Below are 17,027 nucleotides of genomic sequence, written 5' to 3' on the forward strand. Positions count from 1 at the left end.
TTATTTAAGTAGTTATTCACTTCTTTCAAAAATGTTTTGTAGTTTTCAGTGTATAAGCCTTGCACTATTTTGGTTAAATTTGTTCCCAAGTATTTTATTCTTTTTAATGCTATTATAATAATTATCATTGTTTTCTTAATTTCATTTTCAAATTATTAACTGCTAATATGGTCTGGATGTTTTGTCCCCTTCAACTCTCATGCTGGAATGTGATCCCCAATGCTGGAAGTGGGACCTGGAGGAGGTGTTTGGGTCTTAGGGAGGATCCCTCATGAATGGCTTGCTGCTGTCCTCGTGGTAATGAGTGAGTTCTCACTCTGAGTTCATGCTAGATCTGGTTGTTTAAAAGAGCCTGGCACCACTTCCCTCTCTCTTTTGCTCCCTGTCTTGCCATGTGATGCACTGTCTCCCCCTTCACCTTCCATCATGATTGGAAATTTCCTGAGGCCGTCACCAGAAGCAGATGTCAGTACATGTACTTAATGTACAGCCTGCAGAACCATGAGCCAAATCTCTTTTCTTTATAAATTACCCAGTCTCAGGTGTTCTTCTAAAGCAATTTAATCTAAAGCAGATTAATACAACTGATAATGTAGACAATGGATTATTGTGTGTTGGTTCCGTATTCTGCAACTTTGCTGATTTCATTTATTAGCTCTAATAGTTATTTTGTGGATTCTTTAGGATCACATCACCTGAGAATGGAGATAGTTTTATTTCTTCCTTTCCAATGTGGATGTCTTTTATATCTTTTTCTTGCCTGATTGCTCTGGCTAGAACTTCCAAAACCATGCTGAATATAAGTGGTGAAAGCAGGCATCCTTGTCTTATTCCAGATCTCAGGGATAAGAATTCAGGTTTCAGTAATTCATTACTGAGTGTAATGTTATCTGTGGGTTTTTCATAAACATCCTTTATCAGATTGGAGACATTCCCTTCTATTGACAGTTTTTTTTTTTTTTAGTGTTTTTACCATAAGAATGTATTTGATTTTGTCAAATGCTTTTTCTGCACCAATTGAGATGATAGTGTTTTTTCCCCTTTGTTCTTCTTTTTTTTTTTTTTTTTTTGATACGGAGTCTCACTCTATTGCCCAGGCTGTAGTGCAGTGGCACGATCTTGGCTCACTGCAACCTCTACCTCCTGGGTTCATGAGATTCTCCTGCCTCAGCCTTGTGGGTGGCTGAGATTACAGGTGTGTGCCACCATGCTTGGCTAAATTTTTTGTATTTTTACTAGAGGCAGGGTTTCATCATGTTGGTCAGGCTGGTCTCAAACTCCTGATCTCAAATGATCTGCCTGCCTTGGCCTTCCAAATTGCTGGGATTATAGGCGTGACCCACCGCACCCAGCCTCCCCTTTGTTCTATTAAAGTGGTGTATTACATTGATTCATTTTTATATGTTGAACTACCCTTACGTTCCTGGGGTAAATCTCACTCAGCTGGGTGTTTAGTCCTTTAATATGCTGCTGGATTTGGCTTGCTAATAATCTACTGGCTATTTTTGCTTCTAAATTTAAAAGGGGTGTTGCTCTGTAAGTTTTATTTTCTTGCAGTGTCTTTGTCTAGCTTTGGTATTAGGGTAATGCTGATCTCATTGAATAGTTCCAACCTCTTCTATTTTTTGGAAGAGTTCAAGAGAATTGGTGTTAATTCTTTAAATGTTTGATAGAATTTACTAGCAAAGCCATCTGGTCTTGGGCTTTTCTTTGTGTGAGGTTTTTGATTATTGATTCAAGGTCTTTACTTGTTATAGCTCTGTTGAGATTTTCTGTTTCTTCTTGTGTCAGTTTTTAGTTTGTTCTTTTTTTTTTTGAGATGGAGTCTTGCTCTGTGGCTCAGGCTGGAGTGCAATGGTGTGATCTTGGCTCACTGAAACCTCTGCCTCCCAGGTTCAAGCGATTCTCCTGCCTCAGCCTCCTGAGTAGCTGGGATTACAGATATGCACCACCATGATGGGCTAATTTTTGTATTTTTAGTAGAGAAGGGGTTTCACCATGTTGGTCAGGTTGGTCTTGAACTCCTGACCTCGTGATTGGCCCACCTTGGCCTCCCAAAATGCTGGGATTACAGGCGTGAGCCACTGTGCCCAGCCTAGTTTGTTCATTTCTAATAATTTGTCCATTTCATCTAGGTTATGTAATTGGTTGGCAAATAATTATTCATGGCATTTTCTCATAATCCTTTTTTATTTCTGTAAGGTCGATAGTAATGTCCCCACTTCTATTTCTGACTTTAGTAATTGGAGTCTTTTTTCTTAGGCAGTCTAGCTAAAGGTTTATCAATTTGGTTGATCTTTCCAAAGAACTAACTTTTGGTTTTATTGATTTTCTCTATTTTCTTATTCTCTATTTCATTTATCTTTGTTCTAATCTTTATTATTTCTTTTCTTCTGCTGGCATTAGGCTTACTTTGGTTTTCTTTTTCTGGTTCCTCAAGTTATAAAATTAGGTTATTGATTTGAGTTCTTTTTATGTAGGCACTTATAGCTTTAAATTCTGCTTTCTTTGGATCTCATAAATGTTGGTATGTTGTATCTTAGTTTTCATTCATCTATTAGCATTTCTAATATCCCTTTTTTATTTCTTTTTTGACCCACGTTGCTTAAGAATGTGTTATTTAACTTCCACAAATTTGTGAATTTTTCCAATCTTCCTTCTGTTACTGATTTCCAGCTTCATTCCGTTGTGGTTGGAGAATATACTTTGTATAATTTTAATCTGTTAAAATGTATTGACACTTGTTTTGTGGCCTAACATATGGCCTATCCTGGAGAATGTTCTGTGTGCACTTGAGAAGAATGTGCATTCTACTGTTGAACAGAGAATTTCATCCACGACCATTGGGTCCACTTGGCTTATAGTGCTATTGAAGTCATCTATTTCCTTATTGATCTTCTGTCTGGTTGTTCTAGTCATTATTGAAAGTAAAATACAGAAGTCTGCATTATTATTTTAGAACTATTTCTTCTTTCAATTCTGCTTTTATTAATATATTTTGGGGTTCTTTTGTTCAGTGAGTATATGGTTATAATTGTTATATCTTTCCTAAAGGATTTTGAAGGATCATTTTGATTGAATAAAATTTCAGTTTTATTGGTCAGTGATGCTGTGGCTTTGCCTGCAGCTAAATAATGCAGTGCCAGTGTTCCTCTCTTTACCTCTACAGGAGCATTTCAGATATCTTGGAATGAGTTTGCTTTTTAAAAATAAATGTTATAAAGATTTTTTTTTTTTTTTTTTGAGACGGAGTTTTGCTCTTGTCACCCAGGCTGAAGTGCAATGGCACGATCTGGGCTCACTGCAACCTCCACCTCCCAGGTTCAAGCAATTCTCCTACCTCAGCCTCCCGGGTAGCTGGGACTACAGCCGCCCACCACCATGCCCAGCTAATTTTTGTATTTTTAGTAGAGACAGGGTTTCACCATGTTGACCAGACTGGTCTCGAACTCTTGACCTCGGGCGATCCACCTGCCTCGGCCTCCCAAAGTGCTGGGATTACAGGCATGAGCCACAGAGTTTCGCTCTTGTCTCCCAGGCTGGACTAAAGTGGCGCAATCCCAGCTCAATACAACCTCCACCTCCTGAGTTCAAGAGATTCTCCTGTCTCAGCCTCCTGAGTAGCTGGGATTACAGGCACTCGCCACCATGCCTGGCTAATTTTTTGTATTTTTAGTAGAGATTGGGTTTCACCATGTTGGCCAGGCTAGTCTCGAACTCCTGACCTCAAGTGATCTGCCTGCCTTGTCCTCCCAGAGTGCTGGGATTACAAGCATGAGCCACTGCACCCGGCCCATGTTATAACGATTCTAATCTTCATAACAGATGACTTCTAACAATATTCATAGATAATAGATAATAGTCTTTTCTTCCTTTCTTTACATGTGGAAGAAGAAAATTAATATACCAAGCTCTAGGATATCATAGTTAATGGGATTGAACTTCTGTAGTTCCCTGAAGACAAGGTAGAAAGTGAAATAAAATGGTTTACATCATTTGAATATTTACAAAAAACTAATTTTAATTATTATGAGTACATAATAGTTGTGTATATTTATGGAGTACATGTGATATTTTGATACAGGCATACAATGTGTAATGATCAAATCAGGGTAAATGGAGTATCCATCACCTCAAGCATTTATCATTTCTTTGTGTTAGAAATATTCCAATTCCACTCTTTTAGTTATCTTAGAATACAAAATAAATTAGTGTTAACTATAGTCACCCTATTATGCTACCAAATACTAGATCTGATTCATCCTATCTAACTGTATTTTTGTACCCATTAACCATCCACACTTATCCACCCACTTCTTGCCACCCTTCACAGCCTCTGGTACCCATCATTCGACTATCTCCAAGAGTTAAGTTTTATTTTTTTTAAGCTCTCACACATGTGTAGAACATACAATATTTGTCTTTCTGTGTCTGGGATATTTCACTTCACATAATGTCCTCCAGTTCCATCCATGTTGTTGCAAATGACAGGATTTCCTTATTTTTATGGCTGGGTAATACTCCATTGTGTATATAGACCACATTTTTTTTTTTTATCCATTCACCTGTTGGATGCTTAGGTTAATCCCCTATCTTGGCTATTGTGAGTACTGCTGCAATAAACATGAGTGTGTAGGTATCCCTTCGATATACTGATTTCCTTTCTTTTGGATATATACCCAGCAGTGGGACTGGGTATATGGCAGCTCTATTTTAGCTTGTTGAGGAACCTCCAAACTGTTCTCCGTAGTGGCTATACTAATTTTCACTCCCACCAACAGTATGCGAGGGTTCCCCTTTCTCCACATCCTCGCCAGCATTTGTTACTGCCTGTCTTTTGGATAAAAGCCATTGTCACTGGGGTGAGATGATATCTCACTGCAGTTTTGAGTTTTATTTCTCTGACGATTAGTGATGTTAAGCATTTTTCATATACCTGTTGGCCATTTGTACCTCATTTCAATATTTGAGAAAAGAAATTACTATTATTCTTTAGTGCAGGCTATTCATTTTATTTTATTTTCCTAATACCAGACTCTTCGGTGAAATTCCTGTATATCTGCTTGTGTGGCTGTCATTTCCACAGCAGCCCTTCTCCACTGTCACCTCCGCTGCTGCTCGTGGTGGCCGGCACTCACTGGGCCACACTTCCCCTCTGCTACTTCTCCACAGCTCTCTAAGGTGGGAACCGCTGGCCCCAGTTCTGCAGGAATGGGAGGGTCTGGCAGAGGCCACACTGCGTAGTCCAGCTGAGCTAGGCAGACACCACTCTATGCATCACCACTTCCTGTGGCCTTTCCCATTTGACAAATGAAATGCTGAAAACAGAACAATCCTCCGATGGAGATTTTTTTCTTCCAGAGGTTTCATTTTCTGGGAATCTACAAGACCCACAAGAATGGCTGGAGGGCCTTTAGTGTGTCTTGGGCAAATGTCCGTGGCCACTTCTGGTCTGCTGCCTGGGCCCGCTGTCCACACTGAGTTCATTCATAGCAAACGGGTCCACAGCAAATATCCGTACACAGGTAAAAGTTTGAGGGTATCTCAGTGAGTTGTATGAAAAGTGGTGGATGCCTTGGGCTTGACAGTTTCCATGGCTTCCCTTTTAAGCTTTGAGACTAAAACCCCCTGGCTTTGTGCACAATGTTAACTGAACAGCTCAGATCTGAGGTTAAGAAAGACGGAGGCACAGAGTTTTGATGGGATCACTTGGAAACGAAGGGCCCTTTACTGTAGGGGCAGTAGGAAGCTGCAGATGACATTCTGCAAGGAAGGAAGGTGTCTGAGGAGCTGAGCAGTCAGTGAGCCCCAGGCTTACAACTCAGGTTTTGTTTTCCAGTTAGGTTGGCCTCCTGTAGCCCTGGGTGAAGCGCAGGGCGCTGTTTGGCCTGCAGCATCTTTAATGGATTCCATTGCCACATGCATGCCTTCAGCAGCCTCTGACCTGGGCATTCAGCCACCCAGCCCTCCACTTCCCTCAGCTGCATTTACCTGCTGGATCCTAAGCCACTGCTGTTTGGTTTCAACTTTAAACCTGTGTTTCCCAATCTAAGCCTGATTCAGATTAGGAAATGATTTACAGCTCCCAGCCGGACCCTGGGAGTGAAACTGAAAAGTGGGGGCACTGAGGAGAAGGTCCCAGGACACGCACTTCGGCCCTGTATGGTTCAGTAACCATGTTCCCAGCTTTGGGGTGAGACGCCCCAGAGTGTGAAGCTTGCTGTGTCGCCATGGAGCTGATTTAAAATCTCTAAGCTGGTCGGGCGCGATGGCTCACACTTGTAATCCCAGCACTTTGGGAGGCCGAGAGGGGCGGATCACGAGGTCAGGAGATCGAGACCATCCTGGCTAACACGGTGAAACCCCGTCTCTACTAAAAAAAATACAAAAAATTAGCCGGGCGCGGTGGCAGGCGCCTGTAGTCCCAGCTACTCGGGAGGCTGAGGCAGGAGAATGGCGTGAACCCGGGAGGCGGAGCTTGCAGTGAGCCGAGGTCGCTCCACTGCACTCCAGCCTGGGTGACACAGCGAGACTCCGTCTCAAAAAAAAAAAAAAAAAAAAGAAACTAAAGGAATGCAGCCTTCGTTCTTGAGGGCAAGTAGATGCAACTCAGATTCAGTTTTCTGCCAGCATTCTGAGCTGATCAGAAAAATACAGTTTGTTATAAAAAGGAAAAAGAAATTTGCCCCCTATAAAAAGATTTAAATAAAATCACTTTCCCTGAAATATCACAGTCTGCATTTACATGCTCCACAGTTTGTTGATAGGAGACACAGTTGTTTTAAAAAGTAAAACCATAAAGTGGGAATGTAGGGAAAAGTCTAAATGATCAACAGCTATCAGCTGCTTATAATTTGCAAGGAATAATCCACATATCCATTAATGACTCTTACCTCCTTGGAGGCTAAGATTTGGCGTAACTCTTTCCTGAGATCAATAAAACGATCGTGGAACAGGGCCAGGCACCACGGCTCGGTGAAGTAGCTGGTAAGGAAAGAAGAGACTCAGTGAGCTGGCAACCCTCTCATTACCACTAATAAAGTATTTACCTGCTTTTTTGCCTTTATAAATTACAGTTCTGGCCTCATTGCAATCGTTTGCTCATAAAATGTCTTGTGGAACAGCCTGACCAATCAATTTTTTAAATGGATGTTCCTGCTGTAAGGCCAGGTCCCATAATTACATTTAAAGTGGTTTAATTCAGAGCTGGGGCAAGACCCAGTGAAGAATCCTGATTTTATCAGAATTTAAAAGCCTGAAGACTTGTAAAGAACGGTGTCTCCATTATCTGCCCTCGTTTGAGAAAAACAGATTGCAAGATTAACTGCTGCATAAATAAATTAAATTTGGGTAGACAATAACACAAATGTTGTTCATCATTAAGGTTTCTGGATTAATAATGGCCAGAAAAACAGGCTGCCTTGGTGCTGCAACATGCTGTTCACACGGTTGCATCAACGCTTAATTGAATCTCTTGTAGAAGAGCTGCATTTTTTGGTGTTCATATTTGCTAACTTTTCACTGAAAGTTGAAATGCTTTCTTATATGGAGAATAATAACATTATCCTTTATTTAAGTGGAAAATTTGATGCATTTTTGGAATAACCAAGAACTCTTATTGGTATTTTAACTCTTACTTTAAGTGTCTTGGAACAGGGAACTTAACTGCTTCAGGGTCAAAGCCATGTCGCTCAGGTGGGCTTTGCTCTCCTCTGGATGTGAGCTAGCTGTCCTTATTACTGTTTATGGATGTCGTGTGTGCGCACAGGGGAAGGAAAAACCTGGTGCCCCCACGCGGATGGGCACCTTCCATTTTCCAAGATGTAAAAGTTAGTTCTTAGGGATGGAGGTAAAGTGTCCCAGGGGCCACAGGGGCACTAGAGGACAGATACAACGCCGAGAGTCTGTGTGAGGGACAGCCTGGCACTCAGCGGTATCAGGCCTCACCCCACGCCCACTCGCTGGATCACAACACGGCATCAGTTCCTGTGGACTCGCCCGCGTTGCTGTTCAGGTGGTATGTTCACCCAGCTGTTAACACACTGTCTTTCCTCAGCGGCTGTAATCTCCCATGTTTGTTTCCATGGCACCATCGGAGCTCCCACTCCCTTGGTTTTGGGGGTCTACGGCCACCTCCGTCTGGTGGCGGAACCGCCTGCTCGCTGCATTCCTCATTTCCAGTGCCGCCTGTTCCAACAGCCCAGGTGCTCTCGGGCCATGCTCCCTGCCCAGCGCCTTTACAACTCTGCCCTCTGTGTTGCCTGTCAGAGACCCTTCATCGTCTGCTTCAGAGAGGGGGTTCTGTGAAGTCCCACTTCCCTTGGGAACCCACTGTGGCCTGCCACGAGCTCCGGCCCTCCATCTAAACACCGGGGTTCCCACAGCCTTATCATGCAGAATAGCGTCACTGCCCTAAAAAGCCCTCTATGCTCTGCCTACTCACCCTCTCTCCTTGCCTCCCTCTGAACCCCTGGCAAATTAACTTTGGAGGAACTTGAATTGTATTAGAGAAAATGGAAGCTGTGTAACAATTTTTGTAAAACGTTGAAAAAAATCCTAGTGTCCAGGTTTTATTTCAGAAATAGAGTGGTGTTCTCCCAACCACACAACAATACACATTACACTTGCCAGCAACTCTAAAGGGAATGGATTTGCGACTTAGGGCTGTGCACTCCGGGTTATCACGGTGGCTGGCCCAGGGCTGGGCCTCGGGGCCCAAGCTCCCGGGAGAGACCTGCACGGTGAGGGCGGGACTCAGACCCGGCTGCTTTCCCCTATCCAAGGAGAACTTTAGCACCAGCTACAGGCTCCCAGGTGAAGGTGGTCGGGAGGAGTGAGGGTGTCTCGGATCCTGTGGGCTTCCTAAAATCATCCTACAGCAGCAGCATGGCAGCTTTCATCATTCAAATTGGAAAAGCTCTGAATTTAACCAAACCTATTTTACAATTGATTGTAACGTTGAGTCAAATGAAGATGGTTTCCTTTTGATACAATAATGTTAGGAGGAAATTCTGCTTTAAGAAGTTTTAGGGACCAGGTATGATGTGTGGTGCCTACAATCCCAGCACTTTGGGAGGCCAAGGTAGGAGGATCACTTGAGACCAGGAGTTCAAGACCAGCCTGGATAACACAGTGAGACCCCCATCTCTACAAAAAATAAAAAATAAAAAAAAATTAGCCAGATGTGGTGGTGACACATACCTGTGGTCCCAGCTACTAGGGAGGCTGAGGTGGGAGGATCACCTGAGCACAGGAGTTCGAGGCTGCAGTGAGCTGTGATCATGCGACTGCACTCCAGCCTAGGTGACAGAGTGAAACCCTGTCTCTAAAAAAATAAAAATAAAAGTTTTAGACCTCCCCCAGGTTGAACGATTTCTATGCTTTAGGCTCCTTCTGTATCCATAGGAAGGAGAGGAGCATCTTGGATCCTGGTGAAGCTTAGAGCTAGGTTTCTGCATTTTTGGCCGCCAGGTACTATGGTGCCATCGGCATTCATGATGAGCTTTTGGGAAATTTGTATTTCCATGAATATTGTGAATTTTAAAAATAAAAAATATTAATTTTTTTCCTCAATTTATATTCAAAAGGGGAAGACTACTAGGAGCCATGAAGTAACCCACACAGCTTGTCATCTAGACATTTTCAGGAGAGACGGCCAGGTATGCACATGGCTCCAACGTGCTTTTTAAGGGGCTGTGTGCATGTGCTCGTCAATGCCACAAAAATCATTTTTGCACAGCTGGGAGAAAAAAGTTACACCTCTTCAAGACTGAAATAGAAGACGTTACTGTCTCTGTTCATGCTGCCAATGGCCAGCCTGGTTTATCTGGGAGGACTTAAATTCCCCATCACTTCTGCAAGTAATACACTTTTCCAAGAAGCCCTGGGAGATTCTGACTTGCGGAACTGAATTAACCATTTCTGGTCGATATAGTCCGATCATTAAGCAATTGACTAGACGTCTCCAGAGGTCATCCTTGCCTGCTCATCCAGGCAGTTACATCGACAGACTCATGAACTGAGTGGGGATGTGAAGGCCGGCTTGGCCATTAGACATGCTGAAGGCCGAGGAAAGCTGATCAACACAACACACTGGGAGAAACTGTAGGAAAAAGTCCAGCACATCTACGGGGAAAGAGAAGTGGTAAAGGTGTCCTTTAAAGGCCGGGATCTTAAGTCCAAGGCCAAGGCCTTCCTGGCCAGCAGGAAAGGAGTGCTGCGACTGCAAGCGTGCTCTTTCCAGCACTGGCACAGCGTGGCGGGGCACGCTGAATTATGCACCAGGTGGCAAAGAGGAGGCGGGTGGCAGGGAAGAAACATATCACTTTTTCCAAGATTTTTTTTTAATAAAAAGCATTCTAGTTTTCTCTTGGCATGAAAAAACAGTGTCTACTTTTAGAGCTGTTCACAGGCTCCCCAGCTGACACTCACACCTGCAGAGAGAGCTGCTGGAAAGTCAGGTCACTTTTCTCCGGGCAGGCAGCTGCCACCAGGGAGGCCTGCGGGTTTCCTTAGAGAATGATGCTCTTGCTTGTACACGTCTTTTCTGGCACGGTGGAGGGCAGACTGTTCTCCTTCTAAGATGCCTGCCTGAACGTCAAGCTCAGCCATGAGTGTCAATCTTGTGATGCCAGAGGATAGAGCATAGCTAGTGGGGCTTGCCTCTCTATGAAGCAGCCTGCGTCATGTCTCCATTCCATACACAGAAGGTAGGCAGTGATAAATACCATGGTAGCAAACAGATACCCAAGCCCAGGTATGATATATGGATGCATCTACTTTGGCCTGAATGACATTTGGAATTTGGGTTTCAGGCCTTTCTTCGATGAGTCAGATTAGGCAATGCTGCGTCCTCGTTTTCGTGTGGCAGCTATCAGCTCAGTTGCCGGGGATGGCCTCCGTGGTTTGTCCTTGCTTTCCCACCAGTCTGGCCAGAATTGCTCCTCTCCATGGGTCACAGCAGGCATCTGGGTGTGCCAGGCCTGGCAAGAGGTCTGGGTGAGAGGGAGGCAGGATTGTAAACACATTTCCTAAAGCCCCTCTGCCCCATGACCTCTTCCATGGTGGGACATCTGCTAAGAACACTAGAACTATGTCCTAGCTTTCTTTTTTTTCTATCCATCCATCCATCCATCCATCCATCCATCCATCCATCCATCCATTTATCCATCCACCCATCTATCTATCCATCCATTTATCTGTCCATCCATCCATCCATCCATCCATCCATCCATCCATCCACCCACCCACCCATCTATCCATCCATCCATCCATCCATCCATCCATCCATCCATCCATCCATTTATCCATCCACCCATCTATCCATCCATCCATCCACCCACCCACCCATCTATCCATCCATCCATCCATCCATCCATCCATCCATCCATCCATCCATTTATCCATCCACCCATCTATCCATCCATCCATCCATCCATCCATCCATCCATCCATCCACCCATCTATCCATCCATCTATCCATCCATCCATCCATCCATCCATCCATCCATCCATCCATCCTAACAGGTCTAGTGAGGCCTTCCTAAACCCTGTTTCCTTATTTCCAGTGGCTGCTTTCCTCTGGTCCTCTTCCTCTGCTGCATCACTCCACCCCTCAACGAACATCCCTTCCTTCCCTGTGCTTCCACGTAGACTTTTCTCCCTCTCTTCTCTGTCCCAGGTGTCTTCAGAGCTTCTGACATTAACGGTTGCAAGGAAGGAGAAGACCTAGGGTTCAATTCTTTGCCATGAATCTAATATGGCCCGCACATCTGTGTCAAACATGTGAAGGACACTGAGGGTACCATGGTGAAAGAAAGCCCCTGCCCCCAGAAATGCACACATGGTGGGTGGGGGTGGAGAATGTCAGAGCCACTTATGATGGCCTGGCATGGCAGGGCTGCAGAGGGGTGCATGCTGGGGAGGCGGGGGCTGGAGTGTGCCCCACGAGGCCTGGAACTGTGGCCCTCTTGACCTCACTTCTTTGTCCTCTCTGCAGCTTCATCCCTAGGCTACCTGTCTTGGGCTAGTGTTTGCCAAACTTCAGTCACTTGGGAATCAATCGTTTTATGTGTGACTACATTACTGAATATTTCCAAATTTTCTTTAAAAAATTTTTTTTTAGAGACAGGGTGTTGCTTTGTCACCCAGGCTGGAATACAATGGCACAATCATAGCTTACTGCAGCCTCAAACTCCTGGGCTTCAGTGATCCTCGCGCCTCAGCCTCTCAAATAGCTGGGACTATAGGTGCACACCATCACACCTGGCTAATTTTCTATTTGGAATCTTTTAGAAACGGGGTCTTGCCATGTTGCCCAGGTTGGTCTCAAACTCCTAGCCTCAAGTAATCCTCCCAAGTAGCTAGAATTACAGGCACCAGGCCTGGCCCAAAATTTTCTTTACATTGATTTGTCTTTAAAAAAAACTGCAATAATTACTTTTGTCTTGTCCTAAGTAATGATATCTATGAAATCACAGGTTTGATGTGCTTGTTATGTTTTATTCTAATTCCTGTTGGAACAAATCCATCATTAGTAAGATGTGGCTGTGCTGCCTGAGCTATCCGGAATACCACCTGGTGGGTGCTTGCTACACTCTGGGAGGCATCCTGTTCTATTATAGCTTCATGCTGGAGGCACACCTAGATTCATCTGGGGACGCAAACCCACAGACTCTGTTGCACACCATTTCTGTGCATTATCTCATTTCATCCTAATTCTAATCCTAGAAAGTGGGGCATGCTGGCCCATTTTACAGATGAAGACATAGATTCAGAGAACTTAAATGAGTTGCCCAAGGTCACAGAGTTAATAAGTGACTGAACTAGATCCTACCCATAGTTCTGTGTGACCCATGCTCTGAACAACTGTGCAACCAAATCCTATTTCCTTATGCTTTTTCCCGAGTCTTTCTAGCAACTCTCTTAATCACCCCAGTTTCCCAAGTATCCCCTACATTAGCTAGGATAAGATATGATTGAAATTACAGAAAGTTTCAAAGTAACTGTGGCTTTCAAAAGGCAGAACTGTATTTTTTTCATGTAGAGAAGGTCTAGATGGGGAGTCTAGGGCTGCCAGGGTGGTTCCATGGACATCAGAGCACAGTACATTCATAGAGGCCTTGGCCTCATGATTCAAAATGGCTGCTGAGCTCCTGCCATCACATATATGTTCTGGGATGAAGTATGGGAAAAAGAGGACTCATCTCCTTTCTTCTAAGGAGAGTTCCTGGAAGCTTCACAAAGCACTTCCATTTATATCTTATTGGCCAATGGTTGGTCATATGGCTTTCTTGGTTGCATGGGAGGATGGGAACCACTGTCATTTATTTTAGATATGATGTATTTCCCTATAAATCAGAATTCTGTTCCTGAAGGGGAAAGAGAGAATGGATGTTTTATCAGCTGTGATACGCCAAAGACTCTACAGCATCTATTTTTAACAAAAATCTTTTCTTAAATTTATGAAAATTGGGAGATGTTTTTTGGTTGAGGTTTCCAGGGCTAGAACATGTTTTTCACTCTAGACTCCAACTACTCCAAAACTGACCACTCTGGGGAAGAAAACCCACAGAATATTTTCCATGTGTGACTTCTACCTCCAAGCCAGTGGGAAAGTCCCGGTGTCCTCAGAGTCCTACATGTTCCCATCTGGCCCGACCTGGCTTAACTGCAGAGAACAGGCACAATTTGCCTTCACACTATCAGGGAGGGTTATGATCATTTTATTCTACTCATGAAAGAATGTAAATTCATGCATTTCAGTACAATTTCCAAAAATAAGAATAGGAACAAGTAAGTATTTCTAGTTATTCCTGGGTTTGCTTGGAAATGAGACCCCATGACACCAGCAAACACAGCCCTGATGCCCTGCAACAAAAAATCCCGAAGACTGAGATGGAAATCTGACTGAATATTTCCTTGAGTTCAGCCTGAGTTTGCAAGAATCTGTATCCAGTCAATTTTTTGATTGCTTTGAGGCAGATCTAGAAAGGTAAGATTAATGATTTTGGAAGCAAAACCAACCGGTTATTTGATGACCAGTTGTAATTGTCACATGCTATGATCTACGTAACCGAAAAAGCAGCAGCCTCGAAATATAATTTGGCTGTGGTCTCATTGTACCAATGCAGAGCTGGCCTCAGATGTTTCCTGCTCTACAGAAAAACGGCTTACAATTCCTTGGCACTGAGACTGAAATTCTAATTTTCAGCAGAAATCAGCTATTTTCTGAATGGCTTGTAAAATTCCTCTCTCTCTTAATGCTACAGAGCAGTGTTTTGCCAGTGATCCTGGTTTACCTGGGAATTCAGAGGCTAACACTACGGCCACACACAGCGGGTCATGCCTGTAATGCCAGCACTTTGGGAGGCCGAGGCAGGCGGATCACTTGAGGTCAGGAGTTTGAGACCAGCCTGGCCAACATGGCGAAACCCCATCTCTACAAAAAATACAAAAATTAGCAGGGTGTAGTGGTGCGTGCCTGTAGTACCAACTACTTGGGAGGCTGAGGCAGGAGAATTGCTTGAATCCGGGAGGCAGAGGTTGCAGTGAGCTGAGATTGTGCCACTGCTCTGTAGCCTGGGCGACAGAGCGAGACTTCGTCTCAAAGAAAAAAAAAAAAAAGAAGCAGCTAACATTGCTTAAAACTAGGTGCCTCCCACACCCTGGGCTCCCTTGCCTGGCAGCACTGGTGCTGGGAGGCACTGCTTTGCAAGGCTTTCTCTGCTCCAAGTGCATGGTTTGCCTCTGATGGAGGCCACTGGGACCAGCATGATGTGTGTGATATCTGTGAGCTGAACACCCAGAGCTGTCTAGGAGGGAAATCCTGACCAGCCCACAGGCCCCACGACCTCCCCTGCCAAGCGGGGGAGGCTGTGCTCTCTTGCAAGCACAAGTTTTCCTTTAGGTCCTTTGATGTCTATAAGAACATGGAATCTGACCTTCTGTGCCTTCATCAGGTCACATTTGCTCTGGACAGGACCAGAAATTCCCTGCCACCCTTGCAACCAGAGTCTTAGTTTTCAGAAAGCTGAATTACCTGAAGGATCTGTCTGCTGTCCATTTGTTTTTCTGAATCCCAGACACTCAGCCCAGGAACAGCTTAGAAGATGGAATATGTTAATTCATGAATTACGAATCTAGCCGGTGCTAACATTTCTCTCCTCGCTCTGATCTCTAAGGAGTGGGAAGCAACACATGTGAGCTGAGTTGGTGATGCATTCTCAGGACGCGAGTTGACTAAACAAAGACAGATGCTGGCGTTGGTGGTCTCTCCATCTCAGCTCAGATTCATGTTGCTGACCCGGCCTCAGTTTCCCATTTACTAATGCCCGTTTTCTTTTTACCCCAGCTCTGCCGCTTGTCAGCTTATGTAATCTAGAGCTAGTTAGCTTTAGTCTCTCTTAGTCTCAGTCTTCTTAGCTGTAAAATGGGGATAATGATGGTCCTTCGTTCCAAGAGTTACTATCCGAATTCAAGGGGACACTCCAGGTGAAAGATTTGGCGTTATGCCTGGCACAGGGGAGAGCCTCCATATCAATGATTATTACTGTTACTGTTCTTAATTATCCTATTGCATATATTTGTGTAGGCTGCTTCAAATCCTTTCTGGTGTGAATTAGAAACTAAAATATTAAAATACTTTTTTGTTTGCTGCGTAATTCAAAGAAAGTCTTTCTTTGGCATAACTGCAGTTTTTCTTCTCAGGGAATGCTTTTCCTCCATTCGAAAGTACTGCATAAATTAATTTCCCTGCCATTTTATAGAGCAATAAAGGTAAGAGGACATTATAACTAGCCTTCTTGAAGTTTTGTCTTTCACTAAAGAATTATGCGGAAATAGGCCAGGTACAGTGGCTCATGCCTGTAATCTCAGTGCTGTGGGAAGCTAAAGTGGGAGGATTGAGGACAGGAGCTTGAGACCAGTCTGGGTAACATAGGGAGACCCTTGTCTCTACAAAAATTAAAAAATAAAAATCAGCTGGGCGTGGTGGTGCGTGCCTGTAGTCCTAGCTATCTGGGAGGCAGAGGCAGGAGGATCGCTTGAGCCCGAGTTTGAGGCTGTAGTGAGCTATGATCATGCCACAGATCTCAAGCCTGGGCAACAGAGTGAGACCTTTTTTAATTTAAAAAAGAATTCTGCGGAAACAAATAAAAAATGCATGGAGATTGTTAAACTGAGGCCTTACTTTTTTTGTGTCTGAATTGATGAAAATTAAATACAAACTGTCCAAATGGAGTTATTTCTTTGGTTTTACCTGCTTACTATGTTGGGTGACCAAGTAAATCAAAATAGTTAAACCAGTTGTTCACTGAACACATTCAGATGGCAGTTGGGAAAAGTGGCCCTGAAGTTAAGGCCCAGGCATTCTAAAGCCCAAGTAGGCTGAATTTTCTTCTGACCTGTGACTTTTGGTCTTGCTTGCCAGAGCAAACCAGTTTTCCTGTAGAAATAGCATAATGTTTATACACTTAAGAATTTTGTTTCTATTTAAGTTTATCCTGAAAGCACAGCCGCGGGTCATTCACACGCTTTGCCATGGTGGGAAGCTGGGTTTGGCAGTGCCTTACAGCAATGTCTGCTGTCAGGGTACAGGACTGAGACTTAGTGCTCCACCTCTTCCCTTTTAGTCCATCTACAGTATTTCTTTGCACATTGCTGGTTTTTTAGGGGCTGCACTAATTGAATTTGCACAATAAATCTAGTGCCCTGGAAGTTGGCCAGCTATTTACATTGATTTGTTATATAAGTTCAGCACTAATAGTATGAGGCAAGGTTAGCATTTAATTCTGCAGAAAAGGGGAAGCTCTTAGTGCTTCAGCTTCCCTTCCTGTGCCTGTCTGCTCTCATTCTGCTTCTCTCTTCATAGAGAGCACAACCATTTTCCTTTAATTAGGCTGCAGAGAGCCCAGGCCAGCATTAGGCCAGGCGGCCACTCAGCCTCACTCACCGTCATGCCCATTTCCTATCTATTTTCTGTAGGAAAAGAAAAAAAAAGTGTATATGTGCACATATAAACCCCCACG

General features: G+C 43.9%; 1 protein-coding gene across 1 annotated transcript in view; it reads right to left on the reverse strand.

The window, feature by feature from the left end:
- CFAP61 (cilia and flagella associated protein 61) overlaps nucleotides 1–17,027 on the reverse strand; it is a 318,407-nt gene that overhangs the window by 10,075 nt on the left and 291,305 nt on the right. Inside the window, exon 26 of the mRNA XM_063634162.1 lies at nucleotides 6,894–6,984. Within this exon, the coding sequence (XP_063490232.1) occupies nucleotides 6,894–6,984 (91 nt within the window). The remainder of the gene's footprint in view (nucleotides 1–6,893; nucleotides 6,985–17,027) is intronic.

This window comes from Symphalangus syndactylus, chromosome 24 (assembly GCF_028878055.3).
Source record: "Symphalangus syndactylus isolate Jambi chromosome 24, NHGRI_mSymSyn1-v2.1_pri, whole genome shotgun sequence".
Taxonomy (NCBI): Eukaryota; Metazoa; Chordata; class Mammalia; order Primates; family Hylobatidae; genus Symphalangus; species Symphalangus syndactylus.